Source organism: Amborella trichopoda, chromosome 11, assembly GCF_054954075.1.
Source record: "Amborella trichopoda isolate Santa Cruz 75 chromosome 11, AtrichopodaSantaCruz75HAP2 v2.0, whole genome shotgun sequence".
Classification (NCBI taxonomy): Eukaryota; Viridiplantae; Streptophyta; class Magnoliopsida; order Amborellales; family Amborellaceae; genus Amborella; species Amborella trichopoda.
Window position 1 is genome coordinate 46,401,898 of NC_142346.1, and position 25,169 is coordinate 46,427,066.

At 35.9% G+C, this 25,169-nt stretch overlaps 2 protein-coding genes across 11 annotated transcripts; one reads left to right on the forward strand and one right to left on the reverse strand.

Annotated features, from left to right (window-relative positions):
* The first annotated feature begins 12 nt into the window (after positions 1 to 12).
* LOC18427689 (uncharacterized) lies at positions 13 to 8,323 on the forward strand. Of its 10 annotated transcripts, XM_088851054.1 has the most exons (11): positions 13 to 242; positions 3,780 to 3,910; positions 4,025 to 4,194; positions 4,335 to 4,493; positions 4,797 to 4,893; positions 5,155 to 5,225; positions 6,018 to 6,069; positions 6,165 to 6,213; positions 6,339 to 6,476; positions 7,772 to 7,891; positions 8,015 to 8,323. In XM_088851054.1, exons 4-11 carry the CDS (start codon positions 4,353 to 4,355, stop codon positions 8,145 to 8,147), a joined length of 801 nt encoding a protein of 266 aa, XP_088707180.1. In that variant the 5' UTR covers positions 13 to 242; positions 3,780 to 3,910; positions 4,025 to 4,194; positions 4,335 to 4,352; the 3' UTR covers positions 8,148 to 8,323. The 10 variants fall into 10 exon arrangements, 3 of the variants coding, with proteins under 3 accessions (XP_088707180.1, XP_006836801.1, XP_020519013.1); XR_016043736.1 differs by lacking the exon at positions 3,780 to 3,910 and having other exon boundaries at positions 4,020 to 4,194; positions 4,797 to 4,965; positions 5,084 to 5,225; XR_016043737.1 differs by lacking the exon at positions 3,780 to 3,910 and having other exon boundaries at positions 4,020 to 4,194; positions 4,797 to 4,965; positions 7,713 to 7,891.
* A 209-nt stretch (positions 8,324 to 8,532) lies between these two features.
* On the reverse strand, positions 8,533 to 24,864 carry LOC18427690 (Thioredoxin family protein). Its single transcript, XM_006836739.4, has 10 exons — positions 24,057 to 24,864; positions 22,957 to 22,995; positions 22,125 to 22,248; positions 20,899 to 20,960; positions 19,658 to 19,725; positions 19,328 to 19,377; positions 17,758 to 17,827; positions 10,485 to 10,608; positions 9,824 to 9,940; positions 8,533 to 8,828 (listed from the first exon to the last, which is right to left on the reverse strand). The coding sequence occupies exons 1-10, from the start codon at positions 24,399 to 24,401 to the stop codon at positions 8,727 to 8,729; spliced, it is 1,101 nt and encodes a 366-aa protein (XP_006836802.1). The 5' UTR covers positions 24,402 to 24,864; the 3' UTR covers positions 8,533 to 8,726.
* Positions 24,865 to 25,169: the final 305 nt, after the last annotated feature.

Below are 25,169 nucleotides of genomic sequence, written 5' to 3' on the forward strand. Positions count from 1 at the left end.
TAGAGAGAGAGAGAGAGAGAGACGGGGTTTTATCCAAAGGGAATGACGTTCATGGTGAGAGCTTCACGCAATGGTGCACGCACAGGAGTCTTTACCGTGGGAAGCTCTCCTCTCCCTATTGAGACTCCCTCTCTCCTCTTATCAACCAGAAAAGGGCTTCCCTTCTTCACTCCTCCTGATCTCCTCCTCTCTCTCAACAACCATAACAACTCACACCTCTTGCAAATTAGCCCCCTTCATTTGTAAGTCCCCTAGTTTTAGCATTTTTTCCCTTTTCTTATATCATATGCTTAAATGAGCCGTCTTCATTTGTAAGCCCCTAGTTTCTTGCATTTTTTCCCTTTTTTTATATCATATGCTTAAATGTGTGTGTCCTTTTTTCCTTTTTCTTATATCATATGCTTAAATGTGTGTGCTTGTGTGTTTTTTTTTTTGATGATTCATATGATTAATGGTATTGAATCAATACTATTGATTTGCTAATTTCATTTTTTTTTTCACTGTGGGGTGTCTCGACTCTTAATTGCCTTTATTATTGCGTGAGAATCTCTCGATCTGTTACGGTTCAGTCCCCGATTCGTTATTAATGCAGAATTTTAAATTTACTTGATGATTTCATGAAGTCTTGAAGTCTTCATTTGGGTTTAGCCTGATATGAATATATGTTTCTCTGTGTTTGTGAATGTTTTCCATTCTCATAATGGGTCTTTCCACAGTAATAGGAGTGGTGGAAGTTAGTAGTAGTACTAGAAATAGTTGGAAAATATTGATATTGACAGCAACACAGAAAACGATATGAGTTAAATCTCATTAACTGTATTATTTATTTATGGTTGCGGTTTGCATAAGGCGGCAACCTTCCTTGTACAAGCAAACTTGCGATGTTCAACACCGTCCATTTTGGTTGGATAGTGTAAACTTGAACCTAATCTATATATTATTACTGCAACCTTGCTTCTACAAACAGGGTGCAACCTTGTACAAACTTTTTCCTTTATATGTTTCTCGTATCGTGGTTGTATAGTAGGAAAATTGGTGGTCCTTGTTGGTTGAACCCGTGTTCCAAAACTGGCCCAAGTTAGAGGCAAGTTCGGGTGACAAACTTGGGTTTATTAATGGTCTTAAAAAATTACAATTTTGTACTAAATCACTAATAGACCATCATGAAATTTGTTTCTATATGATTTTTGTGTTTTTATGATTAGTTATGTATTTTTCTTAATATATTCGTTTTTCTTAATCATCATCATCATGGCCTTTCCCAATTAATTGGTGTCGGCTATTCATTATTCTTAATATATACTCTATTTTCTTTTCCCCTTTGTAGGATTTTTCTGCATTGTTTTATGCTATAAATCAGTTCTTTCCACAGTCCATCTTCTATATATTTTTTTTCTGTTTTTTGTAGACATCTAATGTAGTTCATAACTTCTTTAGTTTTTTACTATTAGTTTAATTTGAAAAATAATATATTTTAAATATTTTTGCAATTTTTTAGCCCTTTTTGTGCTCTTACATGATGTGGGCATTGCACTCGTCTGAGTCTCTTTTCTCAGACAGGGCCTAGTCCCTAGCCTAGCCGTGTAATTGAACGTTGGTGTGTACTAATAGGAGTAGTTGTGCCAATAGCAGAAATTGCAGACATATTACTTGTAATGATAGCAGTGATGATAGTAGAAGCACTTCTGCCTAGTCTTCCTTCTTCAACTACTTCACCATAAATTCCTACAAATGCCATGTTGAGATGGTAGAAACAATATAGTTTCGCAATTGTTACGTGATTATTTTTCCTTGATCTAACTCACCTTGATGCAAATGGGTGGGATTTTGTGATGATAGGACATCCACTATTAGTTTCTTTGGGTCTTGTTTCTTTTTGGGCTTGTATTTTTATATCCCGGGAGATCAAGGTATGGATTCCAATGGTGTTGTGAAGCTAATTTATTTTTCTATATCCTCATCTCGTGACCTTAAAAGGCTTTTAGTCCTTGACCACTTCCATGGAATCAGATATGCATCAGATATGTTATCCTCTGTATAAAAGTGAAACCTTTTAAAGAGAAAATTATTCGCTATGAGCTAGATTGCCATTTCATAAGTTTTATGATGGCCATGTTGATGAACTCGCTTACTTCTTGGGTAGATGTGGGATGGGATAGAAAATGTTGATTAAAATGGTTATTTGATATAAAAAAAATTGGAAAGCATGAATCCATCTATATATTGTTCTTTTAGCTAAGCAAGCTGGCTATATATTCAAGAGAGCTAGGGCCAAGGCACGATTTTCACTGCAGGTTCAATATATTGAACACATGAAGTTTCAGGTGGGATATGGCAGCAGAACAAGATTTATAAAGACTTTTTCTGGAAGTCGAAACCACTAGCATATACATTGCCCACACTTTTGTCAGAGTAGTACGGTCGGTTGAAGGTATGACCCACGCAACGTGGACTGTTGTTCAGTATAACATCAAAGACGAAGAGATTGGGGAGTTAGCCTCCCTGCTTCCAAAATTAAAACCATTCTTTTTCTCGCCAAGTACGGTGGTTAGTATGACATGGTGTCCATCACAACAAGGGAGTCTATAGCACCTCTCCCCCCCACCCCCTTCCCCCCAAAAAAAAAAATTGTAGCATCAACTGCATATAATTCCTTGTTTTGACATTATGGACACTCAATATCATCACTATTTCTTTACCTCATTTGGTTTAAGTGTAATTGGCATTTTTTTAACAATCAAACAACACAGCATCTTGGCTGTGGGATAAAATTAAGTCCATGATCATGTCTTGGGTCATGGCGACGAAGAAGTTTTGGGAATTGATACTCTTCTCTTGGCCTTGATAGTTCGTGGCATGCCATATCATGGGGCAGACAAATTTGTTGACCGTCCGCCAAGTTGGATACCTCCTGCTGCTGGAGCAGCCAAGTTCAATTCTGATGGCAGTTCATGAGGAACCTCAACCCTGTTGGGGTTGGCGGTGTTATACAATTATGGGAAGGGATTTTCTAGTTTCTCTGGTCCGCTGACCTCTTGTGATTCCAATGAGGCTGAAGCTCTCACGTTAGTTACTGGCATTTGATGTCTATATCCTAGTTGGAGCCCCATTCTAGCTGAAGCGGATTCTGCCAATGTCATTTCATGGGCAAGTAGAAAAACAAAGTGTCCTTGGCAATTTGCAAACATTTTTATCTTAGTTCTATGTTAAAGCCGCTCTTCCACCACTCATTGAGGAAACCTATGAACTAGCAGATTGTTCGGCAAGAGATGGGGTTTTTGAGGAGTAACGTAGTTGTCACATATATCACTGTTGAAAACTAAGGATCCTAGCCTCAGAGCCCTCTCATCGGCCACTGTTTTGTACATTCTACATACTTGTATAGTTTAACAGTGATCTAACCGTAAATCATTTAAAAGAAATTGATCTACTCGGTTAATAAAAAAAGAGAAAAGGTCGGGTTAAGGAGAGTTGGATGGAGAGAGAAATTTATAAGCATATGATAGCTTGCTAGTGAAATCAGTATGCCTAGTTCTAAAGATGAAAGAGAATTCATGAAATCCAGTACATTTTAACCATTGAAAAGTGTGCAATATCAAGAGATTATTATTGTAGATGCTCCTGTGACTGGAATATATTTTTCTTCAATCTGTTGATGAGATGGGGATCTGAATATTTTTCAGAATTCAAGTATGATATACAAATGGAATTTACTTTGAGCTAGCTATCTAACTAATCCAGAATGTGGTTATTTGACCCTCCTAATATTTTATTTGCAGGAATGACATGAAACAAAATAAAGGAATGAATGACGAAATCTGTCTTTTATGCTGGAATTCTTTGTTTCTGAAGTAGAACTAATATTTTGTCAACTGAATATTAATTCGAATTGAGAAAATTTTGAGTGAAGGTAGGTTTGGATGGTCGTAGTATTCATATTCCTATCAGAAATCTTGATGCTCTGGGACTATAGTATTTGTCACCAAGATATTTTATAATATTTCAAGTATTTTTTGCAGCGCAGGTTGCCCTTCGGAAAAAACAATATCTGATATTGGAGGGGTGCATGAATTGTTGGGTTTGCAAGATTGTAGCTTTATAGGAGTTGCAAGGGATTCAATTGTTTGCCTTCCTCATAGTGAGGGCACAAATAAATTTGGAGCTTCATTTGAGACACCTTCTGGTCGCCTATTGGTAATACACTTACACTCCTTTCCACTCCCTTGAGCTCTATTTGGCTGAACTTTAGTAGCACAGAGACTTATCAAGAAAGAAATAAATTTTTGTATAGAACTCTTTTGTTATTTGTTTTGTATGTCCTTTATCTTATCCAGGTAAAACCCAGAGACTACATGGAGATCATTTCTTCCTTGAAGCCAAACCTATGGACTAGTTTGGCAGATGAAGTGCCTTCTTGGGTTACTGAGAAGAGGAATAGAAGCTCTGTTGATCGAACCATACGTTGGCTCGATGATTGCATCGCATTAGATCCGGTATGTAATATTCATCTTTTTTCTTTAATATGCGGTTATATACATTAATCTTTCTATCAGTGAATTGTTAAACTATCGTTAAAAAAAAGAAGAAGAAGTGGAGAACCTTTTAGACCAATAGGATTATCCTTCTTTTTTATTAGTGTGATTTTAATATTGGTTCTTGTGAATGGATCTTCTCCTTTTCATCTCTCTTTAGGTTCTTGTGAATGGATCTTCTCATTTTCATCTCTCTCTCGGTTCTTGTGAATGGATTTTTTTAAGAAAAGCTGCTTGATAATGACAAATGTTTTCGGAATTTAGGCAGGCGGGAGCTCTATTCTAGGAGCTATTGTTGGCGGATCTAGTATAGATGAACGGAGACGCTCAGCTCATGAAGCTGCTGCTAGAAATGTTGCAGGTTGGTCTAGCTATTTGTGATGTTGCCGATCGCTTGTCTGCCCCTCAAAAAAGGAAAAACATGTCTACCCATGTTAGTTGTTTTTATCTGTTGAGCTTTTATAATAAATATCCTAGTGAGTTGTTTGTTCTTCTCAATAAATTTCGTATTCTTTATGGTTGATGATTTCAAAAGCTCTTGTCCTTTCTAGGATGAAATCTATAGAGTCTATAGACAACGAAAGAATGTTGGTGAAGTGCTTTTGATGGCCTCATGTTTTAGGTTATTGGATTGGAGGTTTTGGACTCGGAGAAAGCTTGGATGAAAGGCCTTCTCTTCTTAATGCAGTTACGGTATGTGCACTTACCTCAAGCCCTTAAATGAAAAAATGATGCTGTTGAACTTCTAGTTTTGAAGCTATAAAGCTACTCATCAATATTACAATATGAAACACAACTAGAAGCATTTAAGTTAGGTAAAGTATACTAATGAAGTATGAAAACCCATTATACATACATTGGGTTGTAACTGTCCGTTGAAACTTGAAATGATTGATGGTGATGGAGAGAGATTGGGATCCATGAGAACAGAGCATGATCCAGTGAGTGGGTCTCGCAGTCTTTTCCCTCATCTTTCATCATTTCAATGGAGGCAATAACCCAATGGACTCATTTTCCATGGGCCATTGGTTTATTGTACACTTTCCTGTAAATTTGTCTCTCCTTTTAGGAGAGAGTTCTGCTTATTGGTGGAGGGAAACAACATTGACTAGTTGTTAAACCTCTCTTTGAGAAACAATAACCTCCTCGGCATCTTGTTTGTGCTTAATAATTATATCCAATGCATTTGCTATGACCTGGAATCTCATGTTTCTCTGATATTTAAGTAGAGTTTCATTTTTGGGTAATGTGATATTTAGTGAGATTTATGGTAAATGCCAACAATGATGTACAACTTTGCTGCAATAATTTGGATGGGATTTGAGTTTTCCCACTTGTCTTATTTCGGCTCCCACTTTTTCCTAGTTATGGCTATGATGTTTTCTCATATACCATAAGTAACTATCAGGCATCCAGGATGGCTTTGCCAATAAATTTCTGAGGCTAATTTGCTTATCTCATTTAGTCGTTCTGGTTTATTTTCAGGATAATCTACCAGTTGAGAAGCCACGCCAGATTTGTGGGCTTGGATTACCCGGTATTATATATTTTGATACTTGTTGAACCTTCAAACCCTCCATTGTATTTTCATACGGATCTTTTAGATTTCTATTATCCTCTTTTATCTCGCAGAAGAAGTTTTACAGGGAGTGGCTGCCGGTGTCGATCTTTTTGACTCAACGTATGCTTTACATGTTCAATCTCTCTCTCTATCTCTCTCTCTCTCTCTCTCTCTCTCTCTGTGACACACACGCATCATACTTTTCAGTAAATTCATTAAATAAAACCACTCATGATTATTTGCAGTTATATTTATCATCTGACGATGGGGGGCTTTGCTCTCACCTTCGCTCTTGATACTGAAGAAAACTATGCCCACAGTTCTGTTTTAGGCTACGCTGGGGATGACCATACAAAGATAAATCTAAGGGCAACCATTTATAGGTAAGCTTACCTCCATCCACACACATACATGCATATATGAATGCATGCACACATCTATACATGTGGATGTATGTCCGTATATTCATAACATACATGAATTATAACCATCAGTAAGAAAAGGTAAATATGGATGGAACATAACAATCAGGGATAAAGAAAAAGAGCATGGACATGTAAATGCATTGATGCATATATATTTTTAGGTTATTTACAAAATTTTCGTACCACTCTACTTTGAGAATATGGGGAAAATACTCCTTGTTGTGACGTGATTTTGTTGGTGTTATATATGGAATTGGTAAAGGGTTGTGATTTGCATAAGATTGCAACCTTAAACAATCCAAGTAAGGTGCACCACCAAGTGTTTGTCATAAAATGCAATTTTGGTGTAAAGAATTCTTATGATGGCCGGAGAATCCAAATTCATCTCCAATTATAAAATTTTAGACTCCAAAAATAGTTCAAATCAAGTAGATCTAGAAACATATAATAATCTTGAAAATGGACAGTCTAGATAATGTGTTGCAAGATGCACTAGTTTTTTGTTTCAAAAGCTTTTCAGTCATATTCACACATCGCGATGTTGAGATGATCAATTAGAGGGTTTTACAACTTCAAAAAAGCCTTTTACGTTACCCAAACTTTTTCCATTTGTAAAAGCTCTGCTAGCTTTAACCTGGACCTGTTTTGAATTATGGAAAGGTGTTTAGCACCTAGAGCTTTGGTGTCCCATCAGTGAGTGCTTGGAGGTTTTATTGTTTCACTTGTTGAAGCTATTGAAGGCACGACCTAAAATTTCATCTGAACAATCATTCCCTGGTTTGCTGAAATTTTTTAAACTATCGATATTGCAAACCTGACAACAAATGTAGTATATACTTTTTAAGCTCTCTCTCTCTCTCTCTCTCTCTCCCCGTTATCACCCTTCAAACGACCCTGCCATGCTCCAAATACACAGGGGAGAGAGAGAGATTTGTCTCTACTGTTTTCTCATGTAAAATTATCGTGTTAGTTTTACCTTTTTTTGAACCGTTCTGTCGCCTTTGTGATCATTCTGAAACCATTTCTGAGTGTCATTTCACTACTGCATCTTTTTAATACGTCGCAAGTAATAGCCATAATTGAACAAAAATTGTCCCCTTTATTTTCTAAGCTAATTTTTTCCTCCCTCGTGTTTATTTGTTTGTCCATTTTTTTTTGTTTATTTATTTGTTTTTGCTTAATCCTGCATATCAGGAAAGATTTATCTCCGATAATTGACAACTTATTTATTTTTGCTTAATCCTGCATTTCAGGAAAGATTTATCTCCGATAATCGACAACTGTGACTGCTATACTTGCCAGAATCACACAAGAGCTTACATCAATCACTTGCTCAATGTTCATGAGATGCTTGCCCAAATCCTTTTAGAAATGTACTTTTCTCTTCTTTCCTATTCCCTTTCTCCTTCTCTTGTTAATTACTACTTCATGTTTCGTAATGAGTGGCCTCTCTCTCTCTCTCTCTCTCTCTCTCTCTCTCTCTGTGAGATTTGCAGTCATAACACACATCACTACTTGGGATTTTTCCGGATGATAAGGGAAGCAATCAAGAGAGACGAGTTCGAGAGCTTCCAAAAGAGCTTTCTCGAGGGGCGGCGGAGTTACCTTGTTGCACATGCAGGCTGTTGATTTTATTTCTCGCAATTTTGTACCAAAAATATTTTAGTTTTCCTTTACACACATTCGCGACAGAGAAGTTGCTAAAATCATGGAAACAACATGGAGAAATTTTTTGTAATTTGACATTGTTTCACGAACAGATTCAAGATCGTTACTCGGTTTCATTGAGACCAACATTCTGAGAACACCCTTTAGCAGAAATGTTGACTCTCACATATGGACATGCATATATTTTGGCAAATTTGGTCAGGAAGAGAGAGAGAAGTGTAGGGATGAGGCGTTCCTCTTATTCTCTTTAAGTCATAACCTCAGTAATCCTCTTATTCTTTTCAAATTAGAAACTCAAAACCAACTGCAACAATTTGTCAAATTTTTCATTTGGAGGCCGATTATCTCCTCGAAATGCTATTATTTTCTTCATTTACGAAAAAAGTAAAAGTAAAAGTTTTCGAGTCCATAGAATTACAGAGTGATTATCATTAACAGCGGAATATTGGATTTTACACCCAGCAAATGCTATTATTTTCTTAGCTTACACAAAATTTCATGGTCAAGATTCAGTACCATATAGGCAAAGTTCCAAAGGCTCTAATTCTCACAAGCAGAGGAATATGTTTGGAACAAGTAGGATAAGATGTTCTTATAGTCTCCTAATTTTGCTCCAGTGTTGGGATCAACTAGAAAAGGTATCTGCCACAAGGAAAAGAGAAAGAAAAAAAAAATCAAAATTTTGCACTATCTTAACATAATAAATAATGGAAAAATGGAGGAAATCCAACGTAGAAAAATGGTCCTAATGTCAATGCCAAAACTTAAGTTCTTCGTTAAATATCCTTTGTAGTTTTGGATCCTATATTCCTTTCTTCTGCAATGACACTGTTACCTTTCATAAACTTCATAAACAAAGGTCACGAATACCCAAAGCCGTCGCATGTAATTTCAGACAGTTGGACCACCCACACAAAGTCCCAAGGAAAATTTTCCCAAAACTTTTTGAGTGCAGTGAGTAGCACACCTCCAACCGGATTTCACATTTAACAGCTACAATTATTGTGACATTTCTGTATTGAAGGAAAAAACGTCCTACTGTACACTTTCTCATATTTTTAAGCCTTAAAAATTTCTGGATAGAGAAATATCAAATTCATGTGATGGATATTGGGAGGTGAAAATCACAAAGATGTCTTCAGCTTCATCAAAGGACCAAATTAGCCCCAGGCATCGATGCATCCTTTGCTGCCTTTATTAGCATTTCACTTGATTTTCGATAACATGTGCCTGGGGTGTATAGAAAAACTATGAAATAATAAAATTATTGTAAAACATTTCATCATCATTCTCTCCTTAGTTGGGATAAAGCTCTGATGATGCTTCGTCTCATGCATCCACAAATTCAAGGGTATTGTGTTCATGTTAGTGCTATTCAAGTAATATGCTAAGGTACTGGATGTTCTATTTTGTACGTCTCAAGTACTCATGCCCAGCATCCACAATCCAATGCTTAATTGAGTTGATAAACTAATTCCACCAAAAAATTGGGTGACTTAAGATGTGATAACAGCTTATCACCCACCATCTTTGCATAAACATGGACGGTGGAGATTAGGCTTGACTACTCTATTCCATACTCATACAACGTTTGGAATATGTTCCCTCCTAGTAAAAACAAATGTACTAGAACTCACCTGTTTCGAACCTGAGACCTGAAATAAAAATTCGGATTTTGGAGAGCCTTCCCCAACATTGTGGAGGATGTAAGGGAGCTCCATTTCACATAAGGCTTCCCGAACGATCCTGGCATACTGCAAGAGCAAGCAGAAGAATTGAGAGAGAGAGAGAGAGAGAGAGAGATCTTGGCATACTGCAAGAGCAAGCAGAAGAATTGAGAGAGAGAGAGAGAGCGATCCTGGCATACTGCAAGAGCAAGCAGAAGAATTGAGAGAGAGAGAGAGAGAGAGACTAATGACTCCAGCTCACAGAGTTGTTAACATAAGAAATGCAAAGAGCAATATGACCATCACTCGGAAATTTGAACATTTAAACTTTAAAAATTAAAGGGAGGGAAGAAAGTCATGAAAATTTTAAAAGAGACTGGTTTTTTCCATCATTAGACTTTTAACAGAGTGACTATGAGGTCACAATAATAGCGTCATATAATAATGCATTGAGGATGATTCAACTAGGCCTGGAAATTTCCTATCATTAGATAATGAAAAACCTGAGCAAAACTGAGCAGGTACAGAAATTTACTGCCCTTGTGTCTAAATCTTGGAGAACCAAACTCATGACTAAATGACCCAAAATTTCTGAAGTGGAGAAGCAACACAATATTTCCATACAGCTTACCAGGTTGTTTTCATAAGAGAACAGTTCCAGCATTCTAGAAGCTGGTTCTGGTTTAGCTTTTTCCCATATTGTCATCCCTCTCCCTGCTCGAAGAATTGTTGGCATCCACCCTGTGAATAATGTGCTAAACCAACAAAAATAAATGATTATATAGCAGAAAGTCATTTCTTTGAATTGATACATGGTAACAACATTTGATATATAATTGCCATACTTATATTAAACCATGGTTCAGAATGCGAAAGCAAAGTCCAATGGAATATGGAAAAGGAAACCGTGGTCCATTGGGGTCATGAACATCCAATGAAATGATAGAGAAGGAAAGAACAAGGGAAACACCATTGCAGGTACCCTGTTCAGCTAGGTGCTTTCTGGACCATAATCCATCATTTACTCATGAGCAAGGCCCCGACGGACTATGTTTTCCATAAATATGGGACAAAAGAACCATAAAAGATTCCAATAACGTGTTGTTTGACTATCCTAGATGTTCATGAATCATGATGCACCCAACATTGCATCTCAAGAATAAGTATGCGTAATTAGCCTGAAATGGAGATTAACAATTCTGCTCGTAGACACAGACCCAGCCATGGCTTAACCCAACCTTTCAATTTTTTCCCTGGAAATTCAATTTTCTAAGCTTAAGGTCCACATATCACCAATAAATTAGATTTATCAATCTCAGCTGATGGAATGACAAAGGAATAAAATATTATTTTGAGGCTCATATAACTATGTATATCTTAAGAGCTCCCTTCATTGAAAGAGGATACAAAGACTAGAGCAAATTTTCAAGCCGAAAAACAAGGCAAAATGGACACCTTCAACAAGCCACTTACTAAAAACCAAGCTAAGTGAATAAGTTACAATCTTTTTACATAACAATTACAACCATTTCTAACCTTGTATAACCACTGTAAATAAACTCAAATATCAACCCCTTATGGGGCAATTACATATAAAGAAATACTAGCTTATGAATTACACTTTCATAGCACAAATTATATAAACTATGTCCCAAAGTTTAAATACATCATGCAACTAATCTAAACAAAATTCTAAAGAATAAAATCAACTAAACGTAGAATTAGAATGCCAAATTAAAATAGGGAAGCCATGTTTTGAATCCCTTGTGCCGGGGCCACACAATTGGGCCCTATAAGGACTTAATTTTGTCCCTTCGAATTGTACAAAAGTGGTTCAATCTCACAAGAGTGTCTAATCCAAATGGGAAGAAATTACACAGCTTAATATCACTTCTTAAGATCTCAACATACTGGCATTATCATCCAAAACAGAATGCAAAAGGTTTGAATCGAATCGGATAAAGAACAAGAGAGTTATGGCCAAACTACACACAGTGGTCCTTCGGACCACCAAAACAGTCATGTTTGAAAAGATTATGAACCCCCATAGGTAAAAACGTGATGAAAAAGTTTTGAAAATAGAGCGACACTCTGACACTAAATTATTTGATGGATTTGAAGCAAAGTAATTAATGGATACTATGCATGATCATGGATTCTCATGCATATAGGCTATAACTCATGAAGGACCACACTATGAATAAGCATGATGAAAAAGATGATCAAATGGGGATTCTAAGATCAATGAAGCTTTTCTAAATTCAGAACTCTAGCAACTATAGATGCCAAGGATATAATCTTATGAGAAAAGAAAAATTCAATGGAGTTTACCTTGATAAATGCACACTATGGACTTAAGCATAAGAACGGAGGACCACCATCAAGATCACCATTAATGGAGCTCTAAAAGCTCTCTCTCTTCAATTTTCTCTCACAAAACCTTAGAAGAAAGAGGGGAGCAACAATTTTCCAAAATGGTTCAAGAGTTAAGATAGTTAGGGTTTGAGATCTCATGATGTGCTTTAATAACATGGGTGTAACTTTGGATTCAATCAACACCCTTGATGCACTAATCCAAAGGCACATGAGAGGCTAATGTACCTAGCCACCCATCCCCATCCAACCACTAGAATGAAGGGATGGGATTTCACACCATTATCACTCACCCTAACTCTAAGTTATGCCACTTTACCATTTGGTCCTTGGCCTATGTTTTTGTTCCAATTGTATCCAATATGACCTTACAAAAATACCCTTAGTTTTTTTAATAATGTATTAGAGTAGATAACCACAAAGGCTAAAGGGTAAAGAACTAATTGGCAAAGCTCACACATGTGGAGATATTCTTCTTTATCAAAGCCAATCACTTTGTAGATCTAAAATTTCAAACCAATCAATTTAAAGATATTGTCCCCTTCACACATGTGTGTGAAGATATTTTTCAACTCAAATTTGAAAATGTATTTTCTCTTTAATATCAAATAAATAATTTAATTAAACTTCAGACATGCATGCATGACCCATTTAATTTATAACATTATATAACAAAATATAACAAGACACCATAAACAGAACCCCTTATAAAACAAGCAACAAATGCCAATCTAGTCCTCCGCTTAGGGATCAGTGCCCAGCTGGGCGGTGATCTTAGAGTGAGGTGTGGGGTGTCATGTGGCAGCCCTATGGCCACTAGGATACCACATGGCACTACCAGGTCAGGACTAAAGTGGAATTTAAGCTAAACAATATGAAAACCCTTTTTTTTTTTTTTAGCAAATAAAATTCCGAAAAATTCTCTAAAATTCACAATAAATATTTAAACTATTTTTGAGCAATTAGTAGGTTTTTATCATCATTATAAAATCGGACAAAAGATATAGTGAGATCTCAGGCTAATAACTATAGGTATCGGAGTACTCCATTGGCCTAGTCCCAAATGATGTTCCGTCGAGTCTCAGATCGACCCAATAGACCTATGTTCCACAGTCTAAAGCAGGGACACATAATTGGCCATATCAAAGCCGTTGAGCTAGAACTTCCGATCATTCGGCACATGTGCACTGGCTCTTCCAAACTCGGATAATACATTGGAAGAGTAGCTTCCCGTACAAAATGAAAATGCACATGCCATGTAATAGTCTCATGTCAGGATACGGACTTATGTCCCATAAGTCTTGACCATTCCATACATGGCGAATACTCAATAAGTAATCGGGTTCTATTTTTCTCATTTGGATTCTCCAAGCCCTGACCGTTTGCAGCTAAACATGAAGCTAACCTATAAATCCTGACTAGGAGGTGACCCTCACACCTCCTTGAAAAATTGCTTTCTCAACATGTAAATTCTCGATTCCTCATGCGTACTCGGGGTAAAAGAATATGAGCTCCATTTCGCAAGACGCCAAGATTTCAATATCTCAATCGCTCCCACTGAATGAGAGACTACTGGAATTTAGGCCTTGATAGGCCATATTTTCAACATTCATATGCAAACCAGTGTCATTTAAACAACTTGGTACAACTTGATGCATACTTGATAAGTGAGACACACACAAACAGATCATGGTGACCATGCATGATCAGGATGATGGAACAGGGCAGAATTGTGAATGAACAATGACACTTTGACATTGTTTTGAGGCATGATATGTAAGTGCTATCACAAGATAGAATATGCCCCTGATTGAGTACTTAACACTTACAATTCTGTTCAGGGAACTACCATTCTGATCAGGGAACATAATGACAACAAAAAATTCTCCAACTTTCTTGCAAATAACAATGAAACACACTGAGAACACCAGATTTTGCCTTAATTTGTAAGAGAGAGAGAGAGAGAGAGAGAGAGAGAGAGAGAGAGAGTATGAGTTTTTAGAGTGAGTGCTCACTCACCCATGTATGTAGTTTCTATGGGCTCGCCCATTAAGAAGTGACTGATGAGAACCCTTCAGAGAAGAATCATCTCTCTTCATAGTTAACAGCTACATAAGTTCATGGTTAACGGTCAAATCAGTTCCCTGCTTCGAATTCCCAGTGGTCACTAACTGCTAAGCAGTTAATGACAATTAAAACTCAAATTAAAGCACTCATAAACCTCCAATTTATCTTGTTGGATGATTTTGCCTTTCTGCTGCTCAAAAAGGATACTATGGTCTAAAAATTTGAACTGGAACTGTGAAAACAAACTGCGTATTTGGGCCTGGAGTGTCTCTGCATGATGCAAGTGTGTCTCAAACACCATTGTAACCTAGCATACACAAGAGGACGCACATGTGGAGTCTTTCTCTCTCCCATACATAAAACCATAAAGGAATGGAGAATGACTTCATATATACCCATCTCTCTTCTCCAAATCAACCAATGTTGGATTAAAAACAATGCCTACATTTTTACCTTTTGAAATGAATAAGACGAAAATAAAAAAGTTGTTTTTGAAAAGGTATAGGACATAATACATTACTTAATGCTTAGTTTACAATATTTTGAACTGGGCCAAGTATTTTCCTGTGCTGAATACTAACATATCCTCCACTTTTCCAAAATTATATAATAAGTTTATGTACCATAAGATTAGGTGCTTACTGCTAGTAACCAATAATTTTGAACATTTACAACAATTGGCAATACTACACAAACATTATACATGTCTTTAGTGTTTGTAATCTATCAGCATCTACAGGTTCTTGTGCTTGCACATCAATGTAATAAATGCTCTAAAGACATGCTTATATCTCATAGGCAGCAGCAGGGCTTCCATACTTATATGGTGAGTCAATTAGAAGAACCCCTATATTAATAGTCCGCAATAGACTCATTGAGAGTTTAACTCTACTTCTTTCACACATTTCATCACTAGATTTATCCATTCTTTTGGATACCGCTAGAATGAGACTCGTATAAATAAGAGAGTATTATTGATTTTGTAGGTTGTGAACCCAGGCCACATTAGGTAGCATCCAAATGTTTCTTTCCAGAGATTGCGAATCTCAGAGGCTTTAGAGAGAGAGGCAGTGAGAGAGAGAGAGAGAGAGAAAAAGTAAAAGGATGAGAATAAGAGCTTGTAGAGAGAACAACAGTGAGAGAGCAAGAAAGCTCTAGGCAACCTTGGAGGAGAAATATAAGGGCAAGAGAGTGACAGAGAGAAAATTGGCATTGCCCAAAGGGTTTAAACAGAGGGGATGGAGGGTTCTAAGAGAGTAAATAACAGGGCCTCAACAAGTCAACAAGAAGAGAGAGAGAGAGAGAGAGAGAAGCCATTTGAAAGAAGGCTAGTGAGAAAGCTTGAGTTCTAAAAATGGACTTGAGAGAGTAGGTGGTTTATAGAAAGAAACTTCTCTCTTTTGAGAAATCAGGGTACAGGTGTACCCATCACTACAGCATAGAGAGAGAATAATGGGCTTGGGGAGGTATCTGAGAAATGGGAAGGGAAATAGGATTTGGAGTTTTTAAGACTTTTCTCTCTACTGTACCTACTGTGGCAACTTGAAGAAAGAATAGAGGGTTGGAGGAGAGAGAGAGAGAGAGAGAGAGAGAGAGAGAGAGAGATTTCTCTCTCTTTTGAGACATCGTGAAAGTGCTGTGATGTTGGGTTTGGAGAGAGAAACTTCTGAAATATTGGGGGATAGGGGCATACCAGTCAGAGCAGGTGGGTACCACCTGCTCCACCAGTTAAGCTCTTTGGTGAAAAACTTGTGCCCTTACATGTGTTTGGAGTGTTTGGCAAACTTGTGATTTCATGCACCTCTATCTTGGATATGTTCATTACTCCTATTATAAATGCTCTCTATAAATAATTGTATCTGGTGATCAAGTAATCAATCTAAAAAACTTGGTCAGCAATTTAAATAGCTCATCTTTTCTACTGAACCTACAATTCATAGTTAAAATACTAGGTTGGGCTCTTGTTGTTGGCGATTGCTTAATGGGCTGTATATGCCCATGCAAGACCCTTAGTCAACTTCCCATTATATATATCATTACAAACTTTAGACCTTGTATATTGAATATCACAATAGGATGCTGGTGCTAGAATTGGCTTTGGCAAAATACTCGGTTATATTACATTTTGCTCAGGCATTCTGCTCTTTCACAAGCAAAATCTAAGGCAATGAACTCTGACTCCATTATTGAATGGGAGATGCATATTTGTTTCTTTGACACCCATCATTTTGCTACTCCAGCTAATGTAAATATTCATCTTCATGTTCATTGTGTATCATGGAGTTCTACATCCAATTTGCAGCACTTTACCAACAGCTAAGAATTTCCCCATGCAAAATACTAAACTTATGCTCCAGTTATTTCAGAACAGTATAAAACTAAGTAATAGGTACTATCTACTATGTATTACACCCTAAAAAGTAACTCCTGTGTTTATATTATTCATTTAAGATAGTTAAATATGCACATGGCTTTTAGTCACACATTGATTCATATGGCGATAGAGAGGTGGGTTTGTATGTGTTCATTCCCCCTTTGTGTTCTTTTACATGGGAGGGACAAAAATTCCACAGAAGCATATGAAGCATGCACTGCATGCATTTATGTGCCTGCGTGTTTGAGGGCCAAGGGCATCTGCGATGCACTATGCACTTCTCATATCACATGACACATGGTCGCAATTAAAGTCAACATTTTATACAGCAGCATAATTTTTTTCTCAATGAATAGCAAAATCATTGAACAAGGTAAAAAGGAAAATTTTTACTGCTTTAATTTTAATTTTGAGTGTCAGTAACTACCATATAGTTAGTGATTGTTCAAAACTTGATATGGTGAATTGATGTGAATATCAGTAGTGAAAAGAGATGACCCTTCTGTGATAAGTTAGTCTCTTTCTCAACTATCACTAAAACTTGATATGGTGACTTGATGTGAATATCAGTAGTGAAGAGAGATGACCCTTTTGTGATGAGTTAGTCTCTTTCTCAACTATCACTTCCTTCTGGACGAGCCGATGGGAACCTCCATATAAAGGGGAGTAAATCCTCGTCTAAAAATGATCTCTCTCTCTCTCTCTCTCTAGTTTTCAGATAATAGAGTATCGCTGTTCACATACAAGAAAAGTGAGAGAATCCGTTGTTCCTATTACGTTGTGTCCTGAAAGGTTTTGTTAACTCCAATTGCGCTTATAGAGTGTTACATACCCGGTCAGGGGCAAATACTATCTTTAAATACCTGTGTTAAAACAGGGTTAAAGTACCATCATACATTCACAATTCTGCCCTAATTCACCATTCTATTCCAACAGGCTATAGTTTAGTAAGGGTAAATTTGAGAAGCATCAGGAAAGTATATCTGAAAAATAACTTGGCAGAAATCATAGAAAGGGAAATTCAACATCAAATTGTTAGAAAACAATAGTAGACCAAGGCAGAAAAGAAAATAATTAATGAGTGCTTTACCTTTCCAAGAGGCCAAAGGAGGGATTTCTTCCTTGACCATATTGTCTGTACAGGTATTTCACAATATCACCTAAACAATACCAAAAAGTCCAATGAGCAGATTTAATCCTTCCAACCCTTGAGAGTAGATGCATGTAACTATCGAATTAGCAAGGCTTAAGTCTTATCAGCTCAAATAAAATAGTAATAAACCAAAAATTATCTGCTGTAGCTCAGAGTAATTTATACTAACGAGGAGTGCTTCGAGAAAATGTAAATAATATACTTTCCTTCATATGATAACTAAGAAGCCTTCCTTCAAAGCAATCTTCTTTATTTTACGAAGAAAAGGCTGTTTTCTACCATACTATACCATCCATGATGAGTGCTTAGTTCAAAGCATTAACAGCAAACAACAAGCTATAGCTTCTATTCAAGAAAGGAGTACTCCCTTGAGTCCGATTGGAGAAAATGACTACTTTTCTACATTAGAAAAAAAAAAAAAGAGAGAGAGAGAAAAAGAGAGAGAGAGAGACTAGTCTTGAGTATTTCACATTAAAGCTTTTGAGTATTTCATATTAAAGCATTCATTAACAATTACTCAAGAAGTATGATGGCATACACATATTGAAATCTGTGGTACCGAGATAATTAAGTAATATATAAATGCACACCAATCAAATATAAAATATATCAATGTTAGATAGTTTATCATTGATGAGAGAGGTCTCTCTCTCTCTCTCTCTCTCTCTCTCTCTCTCTCTCTCTTTCCTTTTTTTTTTTTTTTTTGTTCTTTTCTTAGTGCTTCATCTCAATTTTATTTGTTTCTCTACAAGGATACTATGAGCCAAAAGCATTTGGTCTCATTCAGGGTTATTTAGGTGAGGATATCTTCTATGAAGATGGTGATGGTAGGTATATACTAGGCGATATCAATATGCAGACAATGTCCTTAGATAGAGAAGCATCAACAAGTCCTATATGTAAATGTGAGGAAATAAAGCTAAAGAAACACACACACACACACATAAATAGTCCCAATAAATTTTGTTTGAGAGTTGCGATAATAAATAGTCCCAATAGTCCTAATAAATAGTCCCAATAAATTTTGTTTGAGAGTTGCGATAATAAATTTTTAATAAGTACACGTCAGAACTTTTACTTTATACATGTCTTAGTATGCACTTGAGATTTATCTTGAATGAGCCATAAAAGAAAAATATAATTTATAAATTATAAACCACAATGACCTTGTGACCTGCATACCCTCTTGGCTCTCTCAAATACTAGGGCAAACTGTTCAGTTCATTCCAAGTTACTCTCTCTCCCACGCAAAGGTGTAAATGTTAACATCTCATGTATTTACATAAATGTATATTATAAATTCAAATATTTAATATTAGTACAAGAAAATGATAAGGTCGTATTTGCCATCTATAATAGTGCATAATTGTCAATTATGTAAGAGGAAACCACTAAAATAAACAAAACCATCAAGATAAGTAGAATTCCATCATGCACTCCATTAAGAGCAATATTACACTCATGAAATAAGTACAAAACCACAGCACATAGTAGTTTGATGGCTCACCACTCTCGTACATTGAGACACCAGTGTTTGGATCGACAAGGTAAGGAAACCTGCATGAAAAATCCTCTGTTTCAATATCTTTATTTCACTATGTTTTCACAGAGATGAAAGGGGGAAGTGAAGCATCAAATGTAAACTTTATTCTCGACTTTTTCATATGTTAGTAGAGGTACATACATAAGCATGTTATATTCATATGGTAATTAGTACATATGTGGATATCCAGCTACATGGCACACACATATGCTGGCACCAATGCACACACAAAATCAATTTGCTCAAAGTTTTCTTTCTTGCTTTTTCTTTCAAAAACCCTCATTCAATACTTACTGCTCTTTTCCGCCAAGAGTTTTCACCATCTGCCGATGTCTCAATGAGCCTTTTGGACAAGGATAAACCTAATATTTGTTCACCCAAGAGATGACAGTTATAATAGGAAAATTATCAAGTAAAACAAAGTCATTTTAGACTTTTACTCTTACATTCCATGTTACCACAGATTCCCTTTTTTAAGTTTTAATCCTTGTACACAATGTATGGTTATACAACCTTCATGCTGGTTCTTAAGTTTCCTTTCTATCAGTGCTTTCATCAAAGCAACTACTTAAATGGAACAGAAGCACTCTCCATATATTCTCGAAATATAAGATATTATAATCCCACCACAATATTTTGCTATATGAAGAAAATTAACATACAACAAGCTTTAAACTAATCTATGCAACAAGAAGAGGTGAAGTTCTTCTCGAGGTTCATCAATAAAGAGAAAGCCATTCAGATTGCAAACAAACATTTGAGGCAAATCAATAACACAAGAAACAATTCAATTAGTATAAACTGATCTATTGCACAATATAATGCTCTGAACTTCCTTCTCTCTCTTGATTTGAAAATCTCCAAAAAAAAAAAATTATTATTTCAAGTTTTGAGTATTGATCACCAGCCTCATTTTATATGTCCATGACATCATGTATGGATCTATGTTAAACTTACAAAAATATGTTTGGATAGAATTTCTGAAATTCAATGCGCTCATTAGGAATCCATATATGGGCTACATGAACTATCACTAAATTAGCATCCTTAGGAAACCTTCATGCATTATGATATCAATCAACCTTAATAGGCCTAGGAAATAATACTAACATGGCATCCATATTCTTGTTCCAAATATTTGGGGAACAATAATGAAGACAGACATGAATTTAATTGAATAATAACTCTCTCTCTCTCTCTCTCTCTCTCTCTCTCTCTCTCTCTCTCTCTCTCTCTCGCTCTCTCTCTCTCTCAGATTTTTGGGTTTCATCCAAATTTTTTGCTCTCTCTGTAAGCTAATGCCTCTCTCTCTCTCTTATTCAGATTTTTGCGTTTCATCCAAATTTTTTGCTCTCTCTGTAAGCTAATGCCTCTGGTACGAAACCACAGACTAATCAGAAAGTCAAAAATATATGGCATCACAGCCTCGTCAAGGATGTAAGGCTATGTCAAGCTTCGACTTCAGAACACTAGGAAATCTAAAAATTCTTTAGTTGAAATAACACAAGGAAAGTCCTGTACCAACAACTTCTCACCTCTACTGCAAGATTAAGCTCAGTCATAGCCTCTCTGACTCTCCTACAAAAAGGGCATGCCTCTGTTCACAATTATTATTCAGAAAATGCCAAAAGAGAATGAGCACAAGGGAGAAAACCTCAAAACTAGAAAACCCCCAAAAAATACAGACAATTGAAATCTACAGAGAAGCAAAAGAATACTGACAAGAGCCCACTAAACAATCTTTCTACCACAGTAACTAGTTACAGGGGGAGACAAAGAATCCTCAGGAAGTTGCCAACTTTAGAGAAGATTTCTCAAGAAAGATAAAGTATGAATGACTGGCAGCAATTGAAATAAAGACATTTCACCTGATGTAAATAAATGAAAGCAATTGTATTGATAATTCACACAAGCATATGACCATTTCAATGACTAAATTATACATCAGTCATGATTATTTCACTCAAAACAAAAAAAAAAATATCGTCATACAGTTTTATAGTTTGAGCAATACTGAGGCAGATATAACAAGACACAAAATATGAAAATTTAATGCAGTCAATTAGACATTTTGGGTACTCATTAGCATGGCTGGAAGAATCTATCATGAAGCTCCATAACATTAGCCTCATATAAAGAGATGTCTCAATCATCTAAATCCATGTTCGGGCTATTTGGAGTAATTACACAAAATCACACTTGAATACATCCAAAGAATACCATGTCAATCAGAGTTTAGAGAAGATCTAGGTTTCTCAGTTTCCTCAAGTTTAACTTGATTCCTTAAGTTGTTAATTGTCAAATTAGGATGTGATCTCAGGCAAAAACTATTGTTTTGACATAAGAAGGGAGGCATTAATCAATAACCAAATGAAGGAATTTAGAGAACAATTGGTAAATCAAATGCATATTTGTTCAATGCATTATACGATTCTAAATATCTACTATCCATTCATTCAATTAACAACATGTCTACCAAGCTTCAATGACATGTCTTCAATTTGGGCTTTTCTTTTCCAATGGTCAAATATGAATTCAAGCCTGAACTCATTGATTGAAAAAGTCACAAACCATGGGCAATGGACTTGGAAAACTAACATGCAAAAAATCCTTCCAATATTCGGAAGCATCATAGCAAATAGACTAAAGAATCAAATATAGGAACTAATATAAAGAGCGTGTCATCAAAATCCATGTACGGGGTGCATCACAGAAACTAAAGCTTCAATAGAAAAAAGTGAAACACAAAAAATGCACATACCAAATTCAAATAGCTTCAAATATTGAGGAGGCTTTTGCCCAGTCTCAAAGCCATGTGAACTTTCCAATACTGATTTTGATCCCCAAGGAAATCTTGCTGCAGTTGACAATGAAGATGTTGCCACCTACAAGATTACCAAAAGTAGTCACAAAGGGCATCAAAAAGTTAAGTTCTCCCCCGTATCATGCAGAAATAAGAAAAAATGTCAACAAGGATACTATGAACAAAACAAACATTCCGCCATTCCACAGAGGGCTATATAGCAAAAGTTTGTTGCAACTTGCAACATACATCTAGAGCCTATAGCTGCAATACATAATACACAGAAAGGATCAAGAATTCTTATCCATAAATCAATTTCTTAAGCAACATAAATATTGGACAATATAAAGTTATCTCAAGGTCTCAACCGCCCATGTCTTCTATTACGATTGTTTTTGAGAACCTTGAAGTGGAAGGAAAGAATTTATATGTAATCTAGTGCTATGGACATGATTGGGCAATCAGAGTACACCTAATGAAAGTAGGATCAATCTTGATATGAATTAATACATTTTCAAAATAGGATTTCCAAAGGGTAAATAATCACTAAACTTAATTTCATCTCTTCTACTAACCTTAGCTGCTTGTACACTTCAAATGGCACGTATTTTCACAGAATTTTCCAACAACTAGAACCTTGACAAAACCATACTATACCACAACCCTATAACAGTTTTTAAAATATGAAACCAAAGTAAGACCAATTTGCAAAGGTCCCTTGCAATTATCCAGACCTCATACAAAACATGGCAAGAAAGTGGAATACACAATGTCTATGAAATTGGCTTACCTCTAAAAACTCATTCCGCTGCAAAGATGGATCCCCTCCCTGTCATAAAAAAAGAGAACACATGATGAACATCAAAAGGCCTTGTTGTATTAATTGAAGGCCAATCTTCTGAAATAGATACAAATTTGAAATAGGGAAAGTATGATAATTATTTAACTTAAGAAGCAGTAGATACCATAGATGCCCTTATACTCGTAATATGTTGATAATGAGGAAAACATGTAATTTACGTGAGCACAATTCAAGATATAAACTAAAATTTAAACTGATATCAGAAAATCATGACTGCACTAAGCTGCCTTTCTTCAATTAAATAATCATATGAAAAAAGACACAAGAAAAATTCTGAAAATGAACATAAGAAAAAGTTTGACAAACCTGCAAATACTGAGCTTTTCTAAACACTATCTGAACTTTTAAGAGTAAAGACAGTTACAGAAATTTACAGGCCATATTTGGATAACTAACCTGGATTCACTCAAACTAGTTATGGGACTGCTACAGTAACACAGAACAATGAAAGATGATATACAAGGAACGATAATATAGGCGTCAAATTCTTCCCAAAATTTTCAAATCTAATCAACAGCTCTCGCTCTCTCATGGCTAAAAAGAAAATCATCTAGAATTTTTAGAATGAGATAAGCATTAATTGGTGCAAACTTAGACTGAGCATATAACAGCTACTGTTTGATATCAACCCGAGGAAATACAACTTGTACAGGCCAAAATTCACAGTTATTTTACTAAAATTTGGATTTTGTCCCTTAAAGCTTTTTACAGCCATGGTTTTTCCGGACATACAGAGAGGTAATGAAAGCATAGAACACTACATACACGACGAAAAAAAGAAAAAAAAAAAAAGAAAAGAAAAAGAAGAAGCATAGAAACTAAGCAAGAATCAATTTCAAGACATTGGCTCAAAACCAACAAATTTAAGAGCAAGGTAAATTAAATCAAAACAACAATAAGACATCCAAGGTAAATTAAATAATTAGGATAAATGGGTTTTCAACAAACAGTAAATTAAGTGGGAGATAAGAAATTAACAAGATATCCATAGAAACCAATCAACAAGAATTTAACCATATTCAACTTACACCGAAGAGCTTGAGCAATGGACAGAGAAGAGTAAGAAAATTGCTGGATGGGTTCTCAGCATTCTTTGAAACAACAGAACTTTTACCCTGAAATTGGATGCCTTGGCCCAAATCTCTCTCTTCTTTAATGCAAAACACCCGAACCCCATTCATATGCAATACCTTCTCTCTAGAATTCCAGCTCCTTCTTTCTCTAGAATTCAAATTTCTCAACGACCCAAATGAGTAATTGGCCTTGAAATGAGAGGCGCATGTAAAGCATTGAGAATGGATTGGCGGATTGAAGTGAAAGCGGTGAGAGAATTGTGGTGTAGAGAGAGCATGAGAGCTTGCGATTGATGTCATTTGCTCTCTGTAACTATATAGTTTTTCTCTGTACAAAATCCAAAATTGATGAGTGCAAAAGGTGAAGACAGCTGATACTGGATAACCAGAGCTCGAGAGAGAGCAATAAAGACAGAGAATTGAAGGGCACAGGGTATAGAGAGAATGGTCACAAAATTTCAAATGAATTTTAAATATGAGCAAATGATGGAAAAAAATCTCAACCTTCACTTTATTAGCTTATTTGATTATAAAATGGCCTGATCTGTTACAAGGGAGAGCATAAAATGACACTATTTATATTTGGTATATTAAGGCCACAAGTAATCCTGATTATTGAATGTGAAATTGAATGATTTCATTTGTTCTGACTAGATTTAAAGTTAAAATTTTTTTTTTCGAACTTTATCCTGTATTCAAGTGGTTAGATTTCAAATTTAATGGCCACTTATCCAAAAAAAATCTAATGGCTAGAGATGATTGTGAGTATCAACCCAAGTAATATGTGTTTTCATAAGGAAAATTGTTTCACGCGGGCTAGACCGCATTTCTACATGTACGGCCCAAAAAGTGTAAAGCATCCATTTTAAAGATGGATGTAAGTACATGTTCTGTCTAAAAACAATAGAAACTAACCGTCCAAATGTTTTTTTATTATAATTATTATTTTTAGTTTTAAAATTTTATTTATTTTTTCATATTCATGATCTCCATGTTAAAAATTATATGTCCTTTAAAATTAGAAAAATATATATGACAAGATCATTTATTTTTTATACAAGAAGGTAA